The sequence below is a fragment of the Gigantopelta aegis genome, chromosome 4 (assembly GCF_016097555.1).
Source record: "Gigantopelta aegis isolate Gae_Host chromosome 4, Gae_host_genome, whole genome shotgun sequence".
Taxonomy (NCBI): Eukaryota; Metazoa; Mollusca; class Gastropoda; order Neomphalida; family Peltospiridae; genus Gigantopelta; species Gigantopelta aegis.
This window is the reverse complement of record NC_054702.1, coordinates 93,067,599-93,091,645: the sequence shown is the minus strand read 5'-3', so window position 1 is coordinate 93,091,645 and position 24,047 is coordinate 93,067,599. Positions and strand designations below refer to the sequence as shown.

The window sequence follows — 24,047 nt, the reverse complement described above, 5'->3', positions numbered from 1 at the left end:
CTTGCGCTGTTTCCTAAAACTGCCAAACTGAATGGCACTGTCTCTTTAATTGAAGCCATCTGGCTATTTCTTGTTCCGGGCACAACTGGTATATCAAATGCCGTGGTATGTGCTACCCTCTCTGCTGCATATAAAAATATCCCTTGCTACTAATGGAAAAATGTAGCGGATTTGTTATCTAAGACTCAAAATTACCAAATGTTTGATATTCAATAGCCAATCATTAATAAATCAATGTGCTCTAGTGGTGTCGTTAAAACAAACTTGATTTTACTCATTTATAGTAAAGTTTGTGAGTTGTTTCAATAAAAGTAGCAGGCCCGTATGAATCGGACGGATGGAGTGTACGAGCCAGATTGGTTGAGCCCCCTTACTTGTGGTCCAAAACATTAACTTGTGCTATAGCATATATCCCAAACACATCACCTGCGTACGTCACATATCGTTACTATGGCCAAAGATATTTTCATTAAGCAAAATTTTTTCCAAATGAGCCCATCATTCAACAAATAGAGGAAACAGTTGGAGGTCATTTTGTTTTTCATTTTTCTTGCTTGTTTAACAACACCACTAGAGTATTGATTAATTAATCATTGATACTGAACATTTTCTTCAAAGGAAACCCACTACATTTTTCCAGTAGTAACAAAGAATACATTGTATGTACTTTCCCACATATAGGACAGCACATACCATGACATTTGATATATCAGTCGTAGAGCACTAGTTGGGACGGGAAGAAATTCAGGCACAGCATAGCCAGATGGGTGAAGGGGAAAATGGCCTCTCAATCACATCTTTTTTTTCTTTCCACCTTATAATTAGATATACTGGTCCGTCTTACAATCGTAACAGAATTTACTATGGTGGGGTTTTGTTCGAGTGACTGCCTCCAACACTGGCACAGTCATGATTTTTAATTGGGGTGGGGAGGGGGCACTTACATTGGGGAAGGGCCAACAACACTGTCTACAAGTCGTGTTATGAAGCCACAGAAAACTATAAAAGAGGGGAGAGGGGCATGGGGAGGAGGGAGAAGCCATGGCCCTCCCTCTGGTTACTCTAGTGGCCATCACCCCAATAAAAAGCACATTTCTGGCTATGCTAGTGCTTAAGCAATGGTGGAACAAAGCAGAAGTTTGTATCGGATGTACATTGAAATCCTGGGGTTACCCGTCGCAGCTAAATATATTCTGGCTGGCACCATCCCAGTTGAGACATTGTTGAGCAATTTTGGTATTGTGGCCGTAAAACCTCAAGAGGTGTGCACGTCTGTAACCATGCAGTGGATTGTACAGCTTTTAACCATGCTCATTAAACCGAGCCCAGAAATGTATATCAGCATCAAAATTAAATGAAACGTTATTCTTATCAAAGTAGTTTTTTCGCCACACACTTGATAGATAACTGAGGTGTAGGTCATCACTTTTATCAGCAAGTCGGATACCTTTTAAACTGGTATGTAACATGTCAGCCATTGTCACATGATACCTTAAATCTCATGTGATGTTCTCTCAAATAGGAGTCTTTAAAACCCCCACCATACCCAACACCAGGGCTTCTGCCAGAGGGTAAAACAGGTATGGTGCCATACTCAAATGTTTTTGCAGATTTTATTTTTTTAAGTTGACCTTTTGACAAAATTAATTATTCTTATCATTACTGTATGATTTTCTTAACCCTAACCATTTTATTTTTGGAGGAGGGCCTCCCATACCCTATATCGACTGTGATTGCATTCAGCACACATTCAATTCCATAGTGCCATACCCAAGTCTTTTTGGCAGAAACTCTGAACATGATGGATAAAATATTACAGTGTCACTATTTGAAACAAAGTTTTACATTTTAGCACAGATCATATTTCAAGAACATATTTGAATAGCAATTAACCAACTAAAATAAGATTGTCCCTTGTTAACATCACAGACGGGCAAAAAAACAAACACATTTTCAATATCCATTTACTTTTCTGTTGAAAATAACAATTTGTGACTTCTATATTAAATGCACAATATGCTAAATTTACTAATCACAACTTTTCAACACCATCCATCTGAAACCAAGAAAGCCCAATGCCTACAAATAACAGGATATCACAAACAGAATGCCATAGTAATGTCTTGTTAAAAATACAAGTTGAAAACATTCTGCTCTAAACTAAAAATATACAATTATGGCATTTAACAATTTGGGTAGATATGCATATAGAAAATTAAGACTGCATTAAAAATGTATGTTTCAAAACAATGTAACAATCTGATAATATATGTTAAATATTTTGGAGATCAAGTGTCTCAGAAATAGGAATGTTATTATTATTTACAATAACTGTATTACATAATATGGTAGCAAAAACAAAAGGAAGAAAAACAAACATATTTGCAACTTTTACAAACCAAACAAATAGTTCTAAAAAAAAAAAAAAAAAAAAAAAAAAGATTTTGAAAATTGTTGGCAAGTGATGCGTGTAATATTTTTTGGAAGTGGTTGGGATCATATATGATAATAAATGCTATCCATAATATTATTTTATTAAGTTGACTGTTACTGACATCTGTGATCATGTCTATGATTAATATAATAAAAATAAAAATGCTAATTTTCCAATGAAAATGCCCTATAATTTGACAGTACATTGTAGTTTGCAGCAAAACTTACAAAATAAAATAAAATATTCAAATGTAAAATCCTCGTAAATCCCAAAAAGCAGATATAAGCATGGACAGTTTGAGATTGTAATTATTACTACTTTTTCTCTGTATTATATTGCACCATATTATTTTTAGGAATGTTATTTAATAAATAGGAAAAATAAAGTAATCATATGTACAATTATGCCATATACATGTAAATGTATAAGGAGGTAACATCAACAGATGTCCTTTAATGTTATTTTCAGTTTCAGTTTTCACATTTTATTCCTGATTTGAACAATATCTTCTTTCAGTTACAGTTGTTACCAATATCTCATCTGTCGGCATGATTATTATATATGACATGACCTTTCTATGAGAAATTAACAGTGAAATATGCATTGCATTATTTATGCCTCTCATACCACATTATTTTGCTGCTTAAAAAAGCAAAGTAATTGGACTTTTAAGTCTACAATTCTGAACTTCCAAGTAGCTAGAAACTTTTATTATCAACTGTTTACAGATCTTGTAGAGAAAAACGAAGCATCAAATTAGCTACCATATTGCTATCAACTGCTGTAATAATCATGTCATAAATACCAAAAATAGACATCATTTATCCATTTTTATAGATGTATCTTTGGACTGAATATTCCTACCAAGTCATGGTTTTTATTTTACAGCTGCATTCTTAAGTATAAGGGGCGAGACGTAGCTCAGTGGTAAAGTGTTCGCTTGATGCACGGTCAGTCTAAGATCGATCCCCGTTGGTGGGCCCATTGAGCAATTTCTCGTTCCAGCCAATGCACCACAACTGGTATAACAAAGGCTGTGGTATGTGCTATCCTGTCTGTGGGATGGTGCATATATTTAAACAAAACAAACTTTGTCTTAAGTATACTTCTATTAATGATGTCAAATAGATAATTATTTTTCTTCCTATGACATATCACTAAGTCAGAAATCTATGTAACAAAAATTACTCTCCATTAACATTCAAAATGTGGGACCCATTCTCCAGTATTCATTGCAATAATGTATACAGCTTTATTTAATAAGAAGATTAAAATATTTTGGGCAAATCATGATTTTCTGAATTAAACGTAAGATGTCGTTTAACACAACCTTTGCACATATTTTTAATTTTTAGAATCCATGAAATGCAAACAGTGCACTTTTTAGAATCTAGTCCCGAATGATTTTATTTTATTCACATGTTCTTAAAATAGGATGAACCTTTCCAAATGAAAAACATTTGAATCAACATTGGGGAAATGTGTCACAATGTTCCTACAAATATGTTTACAATGTCCTTACAAAAATGTTAGTGTTGTTACAAATGAAACAGTGTCCTTATAAAAAAAAGTGCCATTTATGTGACCTTAACATAATTGTAACAGTTGTCGAGAATTCTACTTGAGATCAGTGTAGAAAGCGGATGCTCATTTTTTGTTCAACATCAACTCTTTCCATAGCCTGTAAAAAATAATAATAACGTTTTAAATAATTTTTCCACATAAAAAACAAAGGAAAAAATAAATTCATGTTTTAATACATGTACTGTAAAGTCTATTTTGTCTTTAAGACCCTATGCACATTAGGCATAACAAGTATATCTGATACTTTAACAGAAATGTTTAATTTGGTCCTGATTAAAAATAAAACAAAGTAGTGCAAATAGTGCATACAAAATGAGGTTGCATTCTATTTACCCACTGAATATTTTCTTTAAATTGTTTGAAAAGTATGTAATTCATGCTGAATGCTATAAATGTTTCTTTTAGCCAATCTGCAAAAGGTTAGCAGTTAGCACAACTTGCAATAAACACTAATTGAAAACCAACCTTTACAAACTCTTGAAATGAAATGCAGTTATCCTTGTCATCATCCACCTCAGAAATGGTTCTATCAGCAATGCTCCCCAGCTGAAACAAACATTTATTCAGTTTTATGAAGTGCACTTGTTTATCAGTTATCAAATGAGAACACTTAAATTGACATGTATAATTTTCCCTATTTTACATTCATTTGTAAAGTTAACTACACACTTTGAATCCATCAATGCTAACAGATCCGATTGCCTGTCACATCACAGGCTAATACTCTACAACAGAGCAATGTCCTAACTCCGACTATGTTTCCTGATTGCCAACATCCCTAAGTAAGCGAGGCATTAAATTAGAAGATAATATATAAATAAGACAAACACAGTAATTCTAAACATGACTGTTTGTGTGTCGTCTGTTGTTTTTTTAGTTTTTTTGAAAGCCACTAGCCCATCGGGCTACTGGTTTTGCATTTGTCACTAGCCCTGTGTTAAAAGCACTAGCCCTGGGCGTCGACCTAGCAGATTTGTCGAACTCTGATTTTGGATCCATCAATGCTAACAGATCCTAATGCCTGTCACATCTCAGGCTAGTACTCTACAACAGGAGACAAGGACAGAGATGTGGACAATAAATAGCAAAACAAATTTCAAGATAGGAGAGGCTACCAGATCAGAAGAAACAAGATGGGATTCAAATGAGAAAAAAAATACCCATGAATGTAAAGATTCGAACCTGTTCTTCGGAGATGTTGGTTCCCACCATCATGTGAAGAATTGTGAGCAGCTCGTTCTTTGAGATCAGTTCATCACCATCCAAATCATACATCTTGAAGGCAACTACAAAATATTGGTAAAATTTTAGTATGAAGTACTACTTATTTTAAATTAGTCATCATTAATACAAAAATATTTTAAATTATCAAGGCCAATCTATGTTACATCAAAAGAATCATTGATATGCACCTATGTGGGATAGGGCTATTCCACATGAGGGTACATAATATGTTTTGACAGTGACATGGCTTGCCTCGACCATGACAAAACAATTATGTAACCTGTGTAGGATAGGAGAAGTACATCTGAAGTGGTGGAAATTTTGATCTCAGTGTAGGATGAGGCTTGCTGAATTAGGAGCTTTAGGACATAATAATAGTTAACTCCACTTTTTAGGGATAATCACATGATAGCCTGTGAAAGATTGAAATATCTTTCATAGCTGTTGTTCGTGGGATAGCTTTGTCAATATACTAGTTTTGACCTGTGAAAATGGACACTAAGTTTAGTTAATCTACACACATTTGTACATGGTTATAACAGAGAGAAGCTAAAGTCTGTGATGTTTAAACAGGGAAATACCATAAAAAAATACCTAGATCTTGTCTTGATAACCATTACTTCTTAGACGAACATATTTGTTTAGAATTATTAATTATAGCATTTCTGTGTATTGCAAAAAGCTGGATGACCAGAACCACTTCAGGTGATACAAATTAATATTCTAAAGAATAAACTTTAAGTACTTCAAATTTAAATGATCAAAAACAGCTTTAAAAGTAAAAAATATGTTGTGGTGTTTAAAAACTATGGTCTGTCACTTTAAGGTTGAAAGACAAAAAATGCTTCAATTTATCACTATGGCTCAAACCGCCACTGTTAAATGGAATAATGTATCTAAATCAATGGTGACAGACTAGTAATGTTATGATGAATCAACACAATTTACAAAACTTTATTAAAACTGGTCTTGTGTTTGTATTTTACATTAGATATGATGTTATAATATGAAGAAAACAGATCACAGCTTCACAGTTAATTGTTTTGGTATTGAGTTTTAAAAGGCCTAAGGCCAAAAAAAAGAAGAAGTTTGTTTCAGGTAACATGGCCAAAAAAGTAGGGTAGGTAGGTAGGATTTTTTTTTTTTTTAGTTCAAAGGTTACCCTACCTTAAATGTGTTTGCCAGAGAAAAACTCAGTCTCAAGATGAAAGACATGAAGGCAAGCTGTCTGAAAAATCTTAGTTTACTCTTTGCAGCCAGAGAGAAATAAAAACAATCTCACTGTCAATGTCAGTTTTAAGTTTCACATGCCATTTTCAAAAGACAGGAAAACAAAAAAAGTTCAAACTATTCCTTTCACCAATAAAAGTCAGTAGATGACTGCACAGAAACTTCACAGCTTTGTCCAGTTTTGTCAGAGGATGACTCCACAAATTTGTCCAAGTTGGTCAATAGATGTTTGCACAAAAAGTTCACAGATTTATCCAGTCAGTAGATGACTGCATAAAAACTTCACAGATTTGTCAACTTGTATTAGAAATAACAAAACAATACTAATTTTGTGTGCAATTTACAAATCAATCGGCTTAGAAATGAATAACTTGTAATAAATTTCATAGTAATAAAAAAGGCGTTCCTAGCCCGAGTAAACTAATGAGAGCGTGTTTATGTTCAAATGTCCGTCTAGCTCTCTTACTGTCAGAGTACTCGGGCTAAGGCGTTCCCTGTGGGACGGACTTATAGTTTTAATGTTTATTAGCCTATTGAACGGACCCATGCTAAAATCACCCAAATTAATTTATTCCCAATTAACTGAAACACTGAAATAAATGTGAACTGTTTAATGTTTGTGGTTATTCTTGAATATTCCGTTTATTTAATTATTACCCATTCTCAGCAGTTGATAGGCCTATCTACATCACTGGTGTAGGAAGCGGTACTTTGTAGCAGCATCGATGGTTTATATATTAATTTTATATGTGTGTGTACCCACCCACACTACTTTTTGGTATCTTCCTACAGGCTACACCCGTGTATATTAACAACGAAAATTGTACCACTTCTTCTTCAAATGACCTTCACCTTTACATGCGAAAAAAACGCGATGACTTGTAGTTTGTGCATGTGGTATCGAGAAATCCTTGATTGTTTTGTTGAGATTGCACGTTGTTGTTTTTGGAAAATAAACCTACAATGTATGAGATGACTGGAGTTACGATAATACGATATATTTTCTTCTATAGGCCTACAGTATTTAGCAGTTTGTGATAAAAGCCGTTTAATCGCCACACACATTACCGTACTGTCATGCGATCTCGTGTGTCACCAATTACCGTGGTACCTAATAAGAGCACGTGTTATTAACAGTGTTCTACACTCGGTTTTATAACTTACTCTTCTTTGGCTAGTGGACAAACAAAATTTACTAGCCAAGCTTAAAATGTTACTCGCCACAATGTGTATCATTTATGAATGTGTTGTAAGTATCTGGATTGTTTTCGCCAAATTACTAAAATCAACGATGAGTTCCGAATTGTACCGACAATTAATACGGAATTCACAGTGATCAATCGGACAACTTCGTAAATAGTGAAATGTTCCGACTGCACAATGATGTCAACAAATTTCATTTGTTTTCGCTGCTAGGACTCTGAACACACATGGCAAATAATTTAATACTTAGACGTTTTTGGAGTCAGTCGATAATAAATTCAATCAGTCGCCACGCCAACATTTTGGTCGCATTGGCGACCATTTTGGTCGCAACGCAGAACACTGGTTAATGATTCCAATTTTAAACAAATTAGTTATGCTCATACCCATTCAACATCCAGGCATGTCTAGTCTGGGAACAGTCTCTAGCAACGCCAGTGATTGGGTCCAGGGCACGGCGTAAGAAGGTGCCAAAAAGTGGGGTGGGGGTGTATAAAAACCATCACTGCTGCCCCCCCCCCCCCCCCCCCCCCCCCCCCCCCATATTTAACACACACACTGACGTGTAAGAGTTATCCTACTTGAGTACTTCTGTCGTCTGCTTTGTCGATCCGCGACCACAACTTCTCCGTGCGCTGCCCCCCACCCCACCCCAGCAGAAAAGAAAAAAAAGTTCACGGTTGGTGGCAAAATTTAGGGTCGGTCGGGTGACCGGAAACAAACAATTTTTTTTTTGTGCCTAATATTAGAAAACTGACAAAAGATATGAATCACTCACACTTTAATTTTTCTTCACGAGTATTCAATTTGTTTTTTTCCGGATTGGCTTTTATTGGGCGAAACCGGGATAAAACCTGCATAAATTGACGGAAGTTGATGTCTGTGCTGTAAAACAAAAGAACGATGTTGGAATACAACTAAATATAGATTTTTAGAATTAACACACTACATCAAGTATCATTTTTAAAATGAAGAACATTTGTCTAATAACACCTCAGCATACTTTGTAATCAACCTGTTATTAAGTGTCAAACATGGTAATGGTGTTTCTTATAAAACTGGCTACATCCCATCTCAGGAAATATCTATTCATATATCTTTTTACTGGCATATGATTAAGATATCAAATTTCTATTAGTAAAATACTGAACAAATGTATTACGACCCTGCCAAATAAAAGGTAACGGCAATTATATACTTTTAAAGTAGATGCATGACATATGTTTTTAAAAGACAATCATAGAGAAATAATACAGGTCATACTTCTCCTGGAAGAAGGACTGGACAAGCCGATCACCAAGGGGATTGATAGCTAATTCTGGTATCCGGAGAAAGTCAGCCCGGCTAAAACAACAAGCACATGAAATTGTTTTATGCATTATTAGTAAAACAGAATAATCTGTTCATAAATAACACTTAGTGGCTACGGGATTCTTTTGAATTTTTTTTTTAATTCATTTTAATAATTTAATATAAATTAATTATTAATAATCTGACCAAGCGGGGGAAAAAAAAAAAAAATTATTTTTAGTTTTCACCTAAACTTACAATTAAAAAACCCACGAAGTCATCCAATAATATATAATCCATATTTTCCCATGTTTCAAGACTACTCTCCCCCCTTGTTGTATTTTGAAATGTATTCCATTAATCTAATGAAAACATTCAAGAGTTTTAATTAATTAGCATGTGAATTTATATGGCATCAGTATGGTAACATCTTAAATGGCTCCCCATAATCTAAGTTAGGGAAGCGATTAATCAGTTCCCTCATTTTTTTAAGTTGAGGTCTGATAAGTGATACACCAAATATAAACACCATCAATCACAGAATTCAAAAGTCACAGCCAATAAAAAAAAACTTAACTAAATTAACGAAATTAGAGAAAGTTAAAATGGCATGAAGCAATTACATTCTATACATACTATATATACTAGTACAGGTAGCAGAATGCTGACATCATTAGATGCCCTGACACCATAGATAGGTCACTTTATACACCTGCTGAGTCATACAGAGTCAGCAACACAAATAAGCTCAAATGTGTACCTTAGAGATCCATTTCTGCTTTTGTCTAAATTTGCAAATCGACTGTACAATCTCACAATCTGGTTGTGAGAAACTGAAAAACAAAAATAAAAAGTTCTAAATTAAAAAATGCTAGGCACTACTTTTTAAAGTTTTCAATTTCTATGTCACTGGTCAAAGATACTGAGTGTTAGGTTTCCTTTAATTGTAGCATAAATATTAGTTATAATCATGCAAATTAAATATCATCATGGAATATAAAAAAATCATATTAAAGTGTAGTTGCCATCACATGTAGTATATTGTTAACTCATTAAGCAGGTAGCATTTCGTTGAATATTGGTCATTGACATAGACAGCATAGTTCTTGCTGCTCTGTGTAAGCCATTGCAGTTTGCCCCCAACCCCCACTTATTTTATGTGCCACTCTTTTCCTGCATCCTACTATATTTTATACCGCCCAGCTCTGCTATTTTAAAATGCAAATTTTTTTTCACACACTGAATAAACGGATCAGTCCATACTGTGGTAAGCTACTGTAATAACAGTATTTTTAACAGCCTCTATTTAATCAATTTGTATGTTTGATAAAATGATAAAAAATATATTTTATTTGAGTAATGAAAACATTTTATTTTTATCATTTCAGCAATCTCTGACTAAAAAAACACAATTATTTGGTACCAAATTTGTCATATGATCAAAAGTCTTCTCTTTTTTTTGTGTCCACTGACAATCATTTGATATTTTGTTCTCAATTGCAAATAAAATTGGTCGTAACTGATGATTTTTACTTACTGTCATTTGTTTAGTCAGCAATTCCTAATAAAATATTAGAAACTTTTAAGTTTCTTATATCACAGCTTATAATAACAATGGAAGTGGTAGTGTTTATTATTAAAATAATTTATCTTGGGTTTTAAATAATATATACACAACCTTTATAAAAACACAACTTTTATCAGCTGCCTGGTGATATCAATGCGATCAATTCATTAGAAGACAGAAATAAAAAGAACAGAAATGTTATCCCACATTAGCAAATCACTTAAGAAAAAAATCTTTATTATTTTTCAGATATCTGGAAATCTTTATTTGAATAATAATACTCAGCATAACGGTACATCAAATATGATGTTGACAACTTTTTTGACCAACATTCAACAGTATACGGTAACCATGCTTTCCTTTTTTTTTTGCTTTTCTGGGGTTTTCCAAGGTTGGAGGAGTGGACATGCAGTCGTCATCCTTTAATTTTCACCCAGCGAGAATACTGGCAAGGATTATTATATTGTTGTGTGTGGGGTCACACTGTCTATGAATGTTATTTTAACGTGTAAAAAAAAGAAAGAAAAGAGAGGTGAGATTGGCAGCTTTAACTTTTTTGTCCAGGTCCCAGATGGCACCTACTTCTATTTTTTTAGGTGCCAAATAGCACAATTAGGAGCCATGTTTATATATACCGATATAGTGTACACATGTATGAAGGTGTGTATGTGTATGTGTATGTGTATCTGTATGTGCGTGTCTATGTAAGTGTGTGTAAACAGTTTACTCATTGGTACAAATATTAAAGAACTTTGCATTCCTGTTTACACAGACGGATCGTGGGATGGGAATTCTGTGGCTTGTGCTGCAGTTTTTTCATCAGACGCAATGGTTTCCATGAGATTGCCCGATTCAGCAGTAAAGATTTGGGCAATCATTGGAGCCCTGCAACAGATCGGGGGTTCATGCGTGTCCAAATATATTATTTTTGCAGACTTACTTTCGTGTCTCCAAGCTTTACAGTACTTAAAATTGGAATCCCTTGGTTGGGATGGTGATACGAAAGTGTGTCTTTTTGTCAGTTGCCGGTAGGGATGTTATATTTTGTTGGGTACCCTGCCATGTTGGCATTAAGGGTAACGAAAAGGTAGATGTTGCTGCCAAGTCTGCTTTGAGCTTGCCCCATGTCCATATTAGTGTCCCCTACAGTGATTTTGAATTTCATATTGACCAATATATCTTTTCGATTTGGCAAGATGATTGGGACGGTGCGGTTGTGAACAAGCTTCATTCTGTCAAGCCAGTCCTGGGAGAGTGGCAGTCATCCTACAGGCGATGCAGGAAGGATGAAGTAGTCTTGTGCCGTGCCTGCATCGGCCATACATATTTGACGCATTCATTTATTTTAAAGAAGGACCCTCCTCCTCAGTGTGAACATTGTCAGTGTACACTGACTGTGCACTATATTTTGGTGGAGTGCGATCATCTCAAGCCGACGAGAAATGATATATTTGGCAACAGAAATGTTTTGGAATCTTTTAAATTCTATCCAGAATTAATTGTAAAGTTTTTAAAACACTTTGACTTCTATACAAAGTTTTAAAATATACTTACCCTGATTTTATGTATTGTATTATAATTTTCACCCACATCTCCTTACATTGTGGTTTTACATAAATATATATAAATAATATTTTCATATACTTACCATTTGTGACACTCAATAGCCGATGTGTATTTTTGTGCTGGGGTGTCATTAAACATTCATTCATTCATTAATTCATTGAAAAACACGAAGAAGTGTATCAGAGAAACAATCGTGCAATTTATATATGTATTGGGCGACTAGTGTATTTTGGGTATTACATCAGAAAGTAACTTTTAATAATATGATTAAAATAGCTTTACTAAAATGCAAAGCTGGAGGGTAGCAATCTTCCTATTTACAAAATGCAAAACACTATTTAAATTGATTGATGTATGCTGTTATAAATATGTGATAAGCAAAAATACAAGTTTGAAAATTATTTTCCTCTGCTTTTTAATTCATGCATTAATGACACATTTTGTTTGTAACAAATCAGATTTGAAAAAAAAGTATTACATATTTTTCATGGAAAAGAGGAAAAAGGGGCCTCATAATTGTAACATCGCAATACATTAAAACAACTTTGTTTCGTAGACACCCGTTGGTGAGAACACCATGCATTATTTTTGATAACACATACTTGTTTACACGTGTACGTGTGTTATCCATTTTAAGACATACCACAGATGCTCCTAGGTGATGACCAGGTCACCAATGCCATATGTTCAATCAAAAAAACAGCACAGTGGAAAACGATTACACTGTGACGTATAGTTCAGGGTTGAAAATTAACATAACAACCATGATCGCCAGCTGGGCCAGTTGAAGAAAAACTCTTACTGCCCTTTTCAAATTTAACTAGCCCTCCAATTATCACACTGAAATTAAACTGAACAGCCAAAATCAAAACTAGAATGCTTTTTGTTGAATAATAGCCATGTGCTCACTGTACATAGTCCGTTTTCCTCAAAAGAAAACCGATAAATTGGTGTTTAACTTATAATGAATAAAGTTGAAATTCATATAAAAACATGTTAAGTTTTAAACCATTACCAACTCAAAAAAAATTAAAAAATTAAAAAAGAAATCAAGTATAACTAAAAAGGTTACTTTACAAAGTACCATTAAATTATACATATTAAATCTTATTTTTATACGGGGTGAAGGCAAAATGCTAGAACAGATGATGTATGCTGCTTGACTTGCATTGTCTCTTAAGTAAAATATAACGCAGTACAAAGGTAGAACTGTGCGTGCTTTGATAAACTAGTTTTGTTGCAATGCAAGAGGGATGGAATAAACTTTGTGGCGATGCAAGAGGGGTGACATCCCCAGTAAATTATTTCATTGAGAGTGGCTTTTCTCCTATAAATGAGGCCCTAGATAGAGATCCATGGAATCATCCTCTATTTTGCCAAATGCCCACTCGACTCTGCTTTGTGCAGAGATACGGCCCTGGTCATGTATTGTCATTCAGATTACCTTGGATGTTCCATCAATTGCTTTAAAACCTGTATCAAAAAAAAAAGTTAACCTATGCAGTTTGATGGTAATTTGTAAATAATTTTTGTTTTAATTTACACTGGACTTTTACCCCCAATAAAATGTTATTTGAGATGGTATGGGTTTAAAACTTAATAAATTAATGTTTTTATATGAATGTTATCTTTATTCATTATTTTGGCACTGTAAAAATATAAAACATGTTCTGTCTTCTGCTGCCAGATCTGTAATATTTTATCACATTCGATTCAGTTTTAGTGTGTTTCTTTTTCGACTGGTACCATACATGCCAGACCCTAAAATCGATGGTCGCCCAACAGACTACCTTTGTAAAATTTGCCAATAAAGGTCACCATGGGCGACCGCTAATTTTCAACCCTAATAGTTAACCTGGCAAACATGCGTCTGTGATGTGTAAGTCAGAGCTACAAGTGCAAAGTGTTGTAAATATCTTTCAGTCGATAAAGATGTTAAAATTTGCTTAAAACCTGGTTTTTGAGGATATGTAAGAAATAGAATAATACATTTGTGTCCGTTAGATATAATTTACCTCACAACTCATTGTATAAAAACGTCTCATACTCGCATTTACTTATTACATACGTTTTAAAACTACTTGAGTGGCCATCGCAAAATCAGAATGCCCCGATCTGTGTAGTCTACTTACTCCAGTGCTTTGTTGACTTGCCCCAATGGAATCCACGAAGTTTCACCCCCAAGGCAGTTCGCCCCCAGTTTGACCTGTTCACCCCATGTACCAGTTCGCCCCCAAGTCGATTCGCCCCAAACTGTTAGCCAGTTCACCCCAAACTTTAAGTCAGTTTGCCCCCAACTTCCAGTTTAAACAATTATTGTACAATTTCTTTAGAGGCATGTTAAAGTGTGTGTGTTTCTTTTCTTAGCATGATTTGCTGGTCTAGTCATTCGTCATTCTTAAGCATTGTTATCACGAGTTGTCATCGCCTATCCGTGGTATAAATAGCAGGCTGTAGTTGTTCTTCTGTCACCCTCTGCCTGTTACCGGCTACGTCGGACTGCTGGTGCTCCCTTGCATCTGCCAGTGCAGGCGGTCCCCTCCCCCCACCTTTCCTGTCCTGGACAGAGGAGCCAGCCGAGGCCAGCACCTGTGCCCAGGACAGGCGTGCACTACAACAGCTTGCTCTAAATGTGCATGTTAAACAATTCCATCCATCCATCATTTTGTTTGTTAACATCGCAGTACGTTTTTGGTGACCGCTGACCATGGGTTTCGGTTTCGATACGATAGGTGCTCTTTGAATACACCTGAAAAAGGCTGTTTACCAATCAGGTATGAAGAACCTGCGACATGGCACACCTGACTGAGCATTATGCATTGATGACATTCATTATAACTGTTTATTCCTGATTCTTACGAAAGTAAAATTCTGCGTGATCTGAAAATGTAAATCATACTTGCATCAAAGTCTGTTGACTGCCGAACATCGCATCTAAAAATACACATGGGAGTGTGTAAAATAGCCTAAAAATAGGGTAGGGTTGCACTAAAGAAAGCTCGACACACACAGATGGGTCCAGGGCTTGCGGTGAACTCGTATGGAAAACTTACTCGTATGGGGGGAAATGGAAAAAATATCCGCCCGGTCCCCCCTTCCCCTAACCCCAACCCTAACCCCAACCCTAGTCCTAACCCCAGCCATAACCCCAACCCTAACCTTAACCCTAACCTTAACCCTAACCCTCAACCCTAACTAAAAATAATAATGGAGGGGACCGGGCGGATATTATACCTAAATGATAATATTATGATTATCCTTAGTATTCTGAAAAAGAACTTACAGCCTGTCTCTGCCTGTATTTCTCGTATTTCACTGTCTTGTAACTGAATGGAAGCCCGAGTACCCATGATTGTAAGCAGTGTAAGTGTGTCATCAAAATCTAACAGCCGTTCTTATTTTTGCACTTGTTTCCCGGAAGGGTGTTCCGGGGAACTTCCGTCCGGGTGAGTAAATATGCAAGGGCAATAACTCTAAAAGAGAACTACAGAATATTTTTTTAAACTTTCTTGACGTCGTAGGTGTTTTGGAGTTTGTTTATGTTGTTGTTTGTTAACTTTTATTGATATGACACCAAATCTTACTTAAATAACACGAAAATCAAGCACTCAGTAATTGTATCGTGACATAACCAAAATACATCAGTAATCTATTTTCGTCATCAATCTTCACAAGCACGTCCTGGTACCCCGCGTGCATTTGTGACGTTTACGTCGATAGAAATAACCCAAAGCTATTTACAGTTAAAAATATCATTTGAATGGAATTCTGACAAGTGAGATATTATACAGTGTTCTTATGAATGCAAGTTAGTCCAGGCTGAGGTTCAAGCTCTGTCAACCACAGTGGCTGAATGGGTTAGTTAACTCGTTGGTTAGTAAGAGAGAAATTGGTGTAGTGGCCTAACACCTACACACTGAGTAGCTAAATTTGTCCCAAGTGGGAGCCAGTACCAGGATGCAAGAAAGCTCAGTACCTACATATATTTGTTTGATGGCTTAGCTACTACAAAACCAAGGCTGCTGGCTAACGACAGACACTTGTCTCACCTTTGTACACAATAAATATAACATATCATTGCAGTATCATGAGTATGAATCTGGGTCGTTTCGTCCTGAAACCATTTCGAACCCCGTGTTGTTTCGCCCTTAGACCCGTTCACCCAGGGTTGGTTCGTTCTAAATCTTATTCGTACTGAGTCGTTTTGCCCCAAAAGTGAGTCGATTCGCCCCGATTATATATTTATTAGTCTAATTTTTTTGTTTATAATACTGTGTTCATGAGCCATAACTACAGTGGACTGTGATGAACTCTCACCCGGTTTGAACTGTAAAACTAATCAAATAGTTTTCCACTATCTTTGGCAATCCAGCTGTTTACCTTCTGTTACCTGGAAGTGGGCGAAATCAGACTAGGCCTACTTGCCATTTGAACTAATCTATTTATATATTTTCACCTAGTTTATTTGTATGTTGTGAGTGCAGTGTAATATATATTAGACACACTAGGCCTACCATAAAAAAGATGGAACAAATAAAAACAAAGAAAGGATTTTTTTTTTTCCAGCGGATGTTTCAGCCTGAAAAGAAAAGAAAAGAAAAAATTAAATACTCAAATTTTAGTATAAACCATCCGCGTATTAGACTACGCGTATCTGTGGTTATTGACGGCAATGCAGGCATCGAAATAAGCATTGTGTCTGGTAACCCATTTACAGGTTACTATACAATATAGCCTGGTAACCTATAGGTTACCACAACTATATGAAAGTTAGAATTGAATTCCTGTTATCGGTACGGCTAACGAAATCTGGAAGTAAATTTATCTAGTGGGTGCTGCTTAAAGGCATATTGTCACAGACCACTGACCTATTTAATGGTCTAACAAAGTATTACCTGAACAGAAATAATTTGATTTGTCCCTAAATGTACTTAATTCAACCATCTTCATAACCACCATACTCCATTTATTAATGACATTTCGTAAACATAATTGAATTATGGCAATGGTCCGTAAATATGATAATTCAAAAACTAAAATTGCTGAGAGGGATGACATGGATTTCACTCCATCATGGTTCAGTTACGGTAATGTGATAGCTAGATTTGGTTTCCAACAATTAATGTAATTTTTATTTATTATCCATTTTTAGAGAAATAAGGTCCTTAGATCCGTGACAGTATGCCTTTAAACGCGGATTGCTGAAATTGCTTTGCAATTGTACAAGTACACACAAACATCAGTGCAATTTCGTACGAGAAAACGAAACGCGGAAGTATATTCATCTATTGCTTAAATGCGGAATGACTATAATTGCTTGCAATTGCACAAGTGCACACGAACATTGATGCAATTCCTTACAAGAAAATAAAACGCGGAAGTCCGGAATGCATTGCTTGGTTTACATTCGGAAACCTGAACAACCGTTCTCGACTTATTTCGATGCCTGCAATGTGTAAAAACAACAACAAAAAATTATACATATATGATAATTCAATAAATAAATGTTTTTATTAACAAAATAAAAATTAGGGTGAAACGACCCTACATGGGGCGAACCGACTCGGTTGACAGTACAAATGGACCCTGGTTGAAACGACCTGTTACCTTGCAGTATGGGTTTTGGTGCGGATAAGCAACGATCTCACGTAGCATAAAAATAACGTATATATATATATATGATTAAAATATAAACATTAAATTCAATATATAGTGAGATTTTTAGTTTTAGCTTACATGTGCATACTGTAATATTCTATCCTTTTTGATGCGGTATGTATTTTGACGCGGAACATCCAGATAACTTGTGAATGACCAATATTCAAGAAAAACAACTCCAAACAACTGGAAATGATGTGTGGTGGTCCATAAATTCCATATTAATAATACATTTTAAAAATAGCACAATTAAAATACATTTTAACCAGATAGTCACATGTAAACCACATAGCCCAATGCATAGTCACTATTTGTACATAGAGAAGGTGGGAGTAAATTCAACAGCCATTCGAGAGTTTTTGTTTGTTTATTATTACTATTATTCAAAACAATGCCCACTATACATTTCATGTGAAATAGATATTATTTTAAGATGTAATATGCACTTGAAAGTCGTTTAATACTGGCCCTATATAATTGTATGCAATGCATGTGAAATAAGGACAGGGAACTCATTTGGACGTCCATAGAAATAGATTGAGGTATGGGTGGTCTAATTGTCTTGTGTTTATTTCATTAGTTGCAGACAACAATGTTTCGTGTTGCAGGTGAATAAAATTCATTGTGAAAAGTTGGAGATAGAGGCATGTTTATGTATGTTAAAAAAGTGCCTTACGGAAAATAATACTTTTAGTTACACAGTATTTTTTTGTTTATACTTACTGCAAACTGGCAAATTGTAAACATTTGTTTATTCTTATCAATAAAAAATACTTCAGTCAACAAAAACGTCTGCATTTGACGTCATAGTTTTTGTTTGATGTCTAACCTTGCATCACGTGTCACGGTGGGCGTGGTTAACTCGTCATACGGAGGGGTCAATTGCTTTTTAAAAATAGCACATCAAAATACATACTGCGTCATAATACATACCGAGACGAGATGTTTAATTAGGTCTGTAATTTCACTTTATGGCCTAGTGCATATTACGCATTATAAAGCCAACCATTTTTCATGTCTTATTTGAACCATTCATGACCTAGTCTGATATATATATTTTTATAATTTCTCCCATTCCTTGCTATGTAAGACAGACCCATTCCATGATGTTAGCCCATACAGAATACATCTGTCTTGTATAGGCTATGACGTCATTGCTTTAACATGGGGAGTAACAGATCGTTGGTAATATATGGCGTCATAGTAATGCAAGTTGGTTAGTTTTAGATCAATATTTTGGTAATAAAACCTTCATTATAAAAGCTATCTTGTTAATTTGCAGTGTTAAAATATATTTAACACATGAAACAGATGCGACAAATATGATAGTATAGTTTATGATAAAATGGTCAAATAAAGAACTTACTTTTTCAGCCATCTTTCTTTGTGCATGTAAAATAATGGTTTATTTATCAAATGGATGAGAGAAAAAGACTCATCATGTGCGGTCATGTGGGATAGAAAAAGTACACCCTTGATGGTAAAATGTTTGACCCTGGGACTGCGCAAGCCTCATCCCTGGTCGACATTTCCACCATCTCGGCTGTACATTTCCTATCCCACATGACCGCATATGATCGAGTCTTATTATTATTATTATTATTATTATATACCATCATCTGAGTTGACAGCAGATGTATCAGACTATGCATGATGGTAAATACAGATCTATTAGTATGGTAATCTTTGAATTTTTTTTTTTCAATACTGGTATGTTTTATTTTGTTTTAACATTGATGAATACAACTTCATATGACACTAATTATGCTTATGCCACCAAATTTGTTTTATGCTTTATTATAAATAAAATACTACATAATATGTTTTGTATTGACTCAGTGTAAACTTGAATTAATTCCTTGTGTACTAAATTAACACAGTATATATATCTTGTTCCATTCTAGGCTGTGAAGTCTCCAATATGTTAGCCTAATCAAGCAAATTTGATAAAGAATGGCAGCTTTTCTAACGAGATGTCTCACCCAAGCAAAACAAGTAAGACATTTTCTGGAAGCAAGTTCATTTGTGCATCAATCTTCGGCCAGGGTCAGTGTTTATGAATATGACCGAAAGGGTGGATACCGGAAAGAAAAGAAGCCCCCAGTAAAAGAAATGCTGAAGCATGGTTTCAAAGAACTCAAAGTTGAACTGGGCCATTTTAAGGAGGAAGTGAAGGAGAAACTTGAATGTGATGTATTCATGGATCTTCAACATGGAGACTTTGAGTACCAGTGGAGAATGAATAGTTTGGATGTAATTGAGTCGTGGACAGTGACTAGTGACATGGACAATAGTGAAGGTCAAAGCAAAGCCTCACTGGCATTCAGTAAGAACAACACAGCTTTGTTTCATGGCTATCTCTCACAGGAAGTACCAAAGGATGGTGTTCAGAAGAGATCTGGATACTGCAATATCAGATCACCTAGCAAATTTGTAAGTTTTATTTTTGTCTACATTGGTGGCTGATGTATCATTAGTGCCATGTATATTATTAATAAAGTGCAAAATCTGAGGTCATGTCTACAATATGAAATTTAGGTTTAATTCTTGATCAGATTTATTGTTCACCAGATATTTTGATATGAGATTAACAAAGTATCTTATAATGCCTAATTCAGTGTCATGGTTACAGACATCTGTGCTCTGTGATAAATGAACTGCTTGTTCATTGCACATAATGAAAAAGTTTGCAACTTGGTTCTTGAGGCATGTTTTCCCCCCACCTGTACCTTTAGAAATTGTGAATGGCTGTATGTTTTTAAGTGTTATGAATGTTCCATAACAAACAGCTCCATATACAAAAAACTATTATACATACATGTATTCTCATTTAAAGATAAATATTTAGGTACCAATGCTATGTTGCTTTCGGTCACTGCCAGACAACCCATGTTCCTTTGTATGATTTATTTACAAAGTACCAATTTTTTTTTGTGTTGTAGAAAGCATTCAAGCGGAAAGTCCCATATGACTGGTGTCCATTCAACTGTTTGCTTATAAAAGTGCGAGGAGATGGTCGTCCATACATGCTGAGCATTGGCATGGATCGATCATTCGACATCAACTGGAATGATCAGTATAATTATACATTGTACACCAGAGGTGGACCGTACTGGCAGATAGCAAAGGTTTGGGTGTTTTTTGTCCTCTTTTATCATGTATATTTTGTAAATGTTAAAAGTTAAATATTGCTGGGGTGCCAACGTAAACTTTGTCTTGTTTAATGACACCACCGGGGGACATTGATTTATTAATCAATGGCTACTGGATGTTAAATATTTGGTAATTGTAACATATAGTCTCAGAGAGGAAACCCGATACTTTTTTTCCATTAGTAGCAAGGGATCTTTTATATACATCATCCCACAAACAGTATATCACATACCACAGCCTTTGGTATACCAGTCGTGGTGTACTGGCTGGGATGAGATATAGCCCAATGGGCCAACTGACAGGGATCGATCCCGCACTGTCTGCACATCAAGCGAATACTTTACCAGTGGGCTACATCCCGTCCCATTCAAATGTTTTTTCCTGAGAGCAAGTGCCACTCAGAGTTGGAATCGACAACATGCTTTCCGATAGTAAACTTTCATAAGCAGCTTTGCTGTTCATCTTAAAGCATTGTACAACTATTTAAGTTGAGAAAGTAGCGACACCTATGTTGACATTTAAATAACCAGGGGTGCAGAAAGTACTCGCCTGCTCACCAAATGAGAGTACAAGTTCTAACGGATAAATTATAAAATGCAACTATTAGTCCGACTGGCGATCTCTCTTTTTCTGACTGACTAATTATTATTAGACAACGGAAACAGAGCTGGTCAAAGGTCAGTACTTGCTAGAAATGGTGTCTTTATGTTGAAAGTATGTTGCCAGTATGTTTTGAATAGATTGTTTTGTCACTTTATATATTTTATATAAGATTTTAAAAATTATTATTGATTTGTCAATCATGGTATGGGGCTTGATATCGTTTGCCATGTGATGTTGATCAGTTACCAAGGATACTTAATAATATATCATTTGTTGTGGAGACAGTGTATATTATAATATTGTTCTATAGGCTGGCAGACAAGTAGAAATTCTGGGCTAGTAAATTTTAGTTGATTCTGGTCCAGTGGGCTGACGAAATATTTTCTATTTCTGCACCACTAATAACCAATATTAAATTGTATACCCCGGTATTATTAAAAAAAAAAAGATAATTTAAATTTACATAAAATGAGTCTAAAGTTTATATGTACATTGTCAAGAGGTCGAGAACTACTTTTCAATTTCTAGCATTTATTTTCAGATTAAAATTTCAAGCCTTGGATAATGGTGAATGCAGCACACACTTTTTCAGAATCTTTTATAAACGTTTGAAACTCCAACTTATAATATTAATAAGATTCTATGTTGTTTTCAAAATTCAAACTTTATACCAAGTAAAGAATATCTATAGTACGTCCCATCCTCCTTAAAAAATATCTTTGTAAATAATTTCAGTTTGGTTTGACATAATAAAAGTAAAAGTGTTTTGGAAATAAACAAAAACCTATTTCTGTGTGCAATTTAGAAAGCAATAGGCTAAGAAATATATAGCTTGTAGTAAATTTCATAGAACGAAAAAGGCATTGCCTAATAGGCAAGCTTTCTAAGCTACATCTATCTATATCAGTCTATATATATCCATTTATTTGTCTATATATATATATATATATATATATATATATATATATATATATATATATATATATATATATAGACAATTTTAACTTTTAACTTAATAAATTTAATTATTTTGTTTTCTTTTTCAGATTCCTTTTTCCAAATTTTATTTAACCAGCAAAGGAAGAATTCAAGATAAGCAGTGTGCAATACAGCTTGAAAAGGTTTCTTTCTTTGGAATTTCTCTCGGAGATGGAGCTGAAGGGCCCTTCTGTCTGGAGATAGATTCCATAGCACTTCTGTATGATGAAAACCATAGTGAAGAGTTTGCTTATGAAATGTACCAGGCCAACCCTGCTCATGTTGGAACTTAAAAGATTTATTGAAATTATGGGTTAACACATGACCAATAGCACATAAATATTACATAAATGTACATACTAGCCAACAAGCAGAAATAATTCCATTCTGTAATATGTTGTTTCACACATATAATATCAGTGTTCTTCAACTTCATAACCAGGTTGACGGTCTGCCATGCGTGACTTGGATGGTACTTAGCATCATCCTTGTGATTTTTTTACTGATAATACACTAGCTGGGTCAAAGTGTTCATGACTGGGACAGCCAGAATATGTATTTCAGCTGATATTTGCCTAGTGTGAAAAATGTATGTACTTATTAGAGTGGCAGTTTGAGACTCCACCTAATTAAATATTTCATATATCTCTGCATTGCTTGTAATATGTTGATAATAATTTTTGCTGTGCAGGTCCATATTTTGTAATTGGATTGTCTATTTGATGAACTGTTGTTTACAAAAGACTCAGTTGTAAAGGTTGACCATTCCAAACATTTGTAAGAATGCCATAAGCATGGAAGTTTAGTAGAGAAAAGTAACAAGAATGTGCAGAAAAAATGAGAATGTGTGAGCAGTGATTATACACTGGGAGTTTCCTCAAACTTGTGAAGAATTTAACCCGTGCAATAGGGAACTTCCACAAACTTCCATAATTCATCTGTCCTCATCTAATATTATACAGATATAGCAGATGGGAGGAGATCCAGCCTTTGATCTAGGGTCTAATCCGATGCTTTCATATTAGACATGGACATGGTAACTTACAACGATTTTGATAAATATTATAGGTTGCATCACTAGTAAAGACTACAGCCTAGATTATTACATGTATATGATTTCCTGACCTTAAACTGCAATATCCTGAATCTGATCCATGAATTTCAACAATGTGAAGTAAACATGTAGCTATAAGCTTATTTGCTGTGAATTAATAGCTCTATTTTCTAACATCAGAATTGAAATACTGCATTTTATGATTCTTTTTCAGTATCATCATGGTTAAAAAAAGACCTAGATTGGAGAGTATTTGTTTGGTTTTAATAAATGACAGATAATCTTCTTCTTGTTGCTTACATCTGTTCCAGACATCTAATTCTTGTTGACTTTATAGAGAGGGGGAGACATTTTATTTAATGACACACTCAACACATTTTATTTACGGTTATATGGTTAAGGACCACACAGATATTGAGAGAGGAAACCTGCTGTTGCCACTTCATAGACTACTCTTTCCGATTAGCAGCAAGGGATCTTTTATATAAAAAAAAAAAAAAAAA

The 24,047-nt window shown here is 34.9% G+C and overlaps 2 protein-coding genes across 5 annotated transcripts; one reads left to right on the top strand and one right to left on the bottom strand.

Annotated features, from left to right (window-relative positions):
- Nucleotides 1-1,948: 1,948 nt before the first annotated feature.
- Nucleotides 1,949-15,538, bottom strand: LOC121371440 (calcineurin B homologous protein 1-like). Its single transcript, XM_041497324.1, has 7 exons — nucleotides 15,382-15,538; nucleotides 9,726-9,798; nucleotides 8,939-9,019; nucleotides 8,454-8,560; nucleotides 5,201-5,304; nucleotides 4,484-4,564; nucleotides 1,949-4,115 (listed from the first exon to the last, which is right to left on the bottom strand). The coding sequence occupies exons 1-7, from the start codon at nucleotides 15,446-15,448 to the stop codon at nucleotides 4,062-4,064; spliced, it is 567 nt and encodes a 188-aa protein (XP_041353258.1). The 5' UTR covers nucleotides 15,449-15,538; the 3' UTR covers nucleotides 1,949-4,061.
- On the top strand, nucleotides 15,527-23,829 carry LOC121371438 (complex I intermediate-associated protein 30, mitochondrial-like). 4 transcript variants are annotated; one of them, XM_041497323.1, is made up of 4 exons: nucleotides 15,527-15,544; nucleotides 19,661-20,189; nucleotides 20,699-20,884; nucleotides 22,559-23,829. In XM_041497323.1, exons 2-4 carry the CDS (start codon nucleotides 19,710-19,712, stop codon nucleotides 22,781-22,783), a joined length of 891 nt encoding a protein of 296 aa, XP_041353257.1. In that variant the 5' UTR covers nucleotides 15,527-15,544; nucleotides 19,661-19,709; the 3' UTR covers nucleotides 22,784-23,829. The 4 variants fall into 4 exon arrangements, with proteins under 4 accessions (XP_041353257.1, XP_041353255.1, XP_041353256.1 ...); XM_041497321.1 differs by lacking the exon at nucleotides 15,527-15,544 and adding an exon at nucleotides 15,561-15,615; XM_041497322.1 differs by lacking the exon at nucleotides 15,527-15,544 and adding an exon at nucleotides 15,625-15,873.
- Nucleotides 23,830-24,047: the final 218 nt, after the last annotated feature.

What these genes read in the sequence shown, in the direction of transcription:
- LOC121371440 (XM_041497324.1), bottom strand. Translation starts at nt 15,448, where the DNA reads ATGGGTACTCGGGCTTCCATTCAGTTACAAGACAGTGAAATACGAGAA. An exon ending in CAGTCCTTCTTCCAGGAGAA is followed by an intron (nt 8,561 to 8,938) that starts GTATGACCTGTA and finishes TTTGTTTTACAG; the next exon opens with CACAGACATCAACTTCCGTC. An exon ending in CATTTCAAGAGTTTGTAAAG is followed by an intron (nt 4,116 to 4,483) that starts GTTGGTTTTCAA and finishes TATTTTTTACAG; the next exon opens with GCTATGGAAAGAGTTGATGT.
- LOC121371438 (XM_041497323.1), top strand. Translation starts at nt 19,710, where the DNA reads ATGGCAGCTTTTCTAACGAGATGTCTCACCCAAGCAAAACAAGTAAGA. An exon ending in TCAGATCACCTAGCAAATTT is followed by an intron (nt 20,190 to 20,698) that starts GTAAGTTTTATT and finishes TTTGTGTTGTAG; the next exon opens with AAAGCATTCAAGCGGAAAGT. An exon ending in CGTACTGGCAGATAGCAAAG is followed by an intron (nt 20,885 to 22,558) that starts GTTTGGGTGTTT and finishes TTTCTTTTTCAG; the next exon opens with ATTCCTTTTTCCAAATTTTA.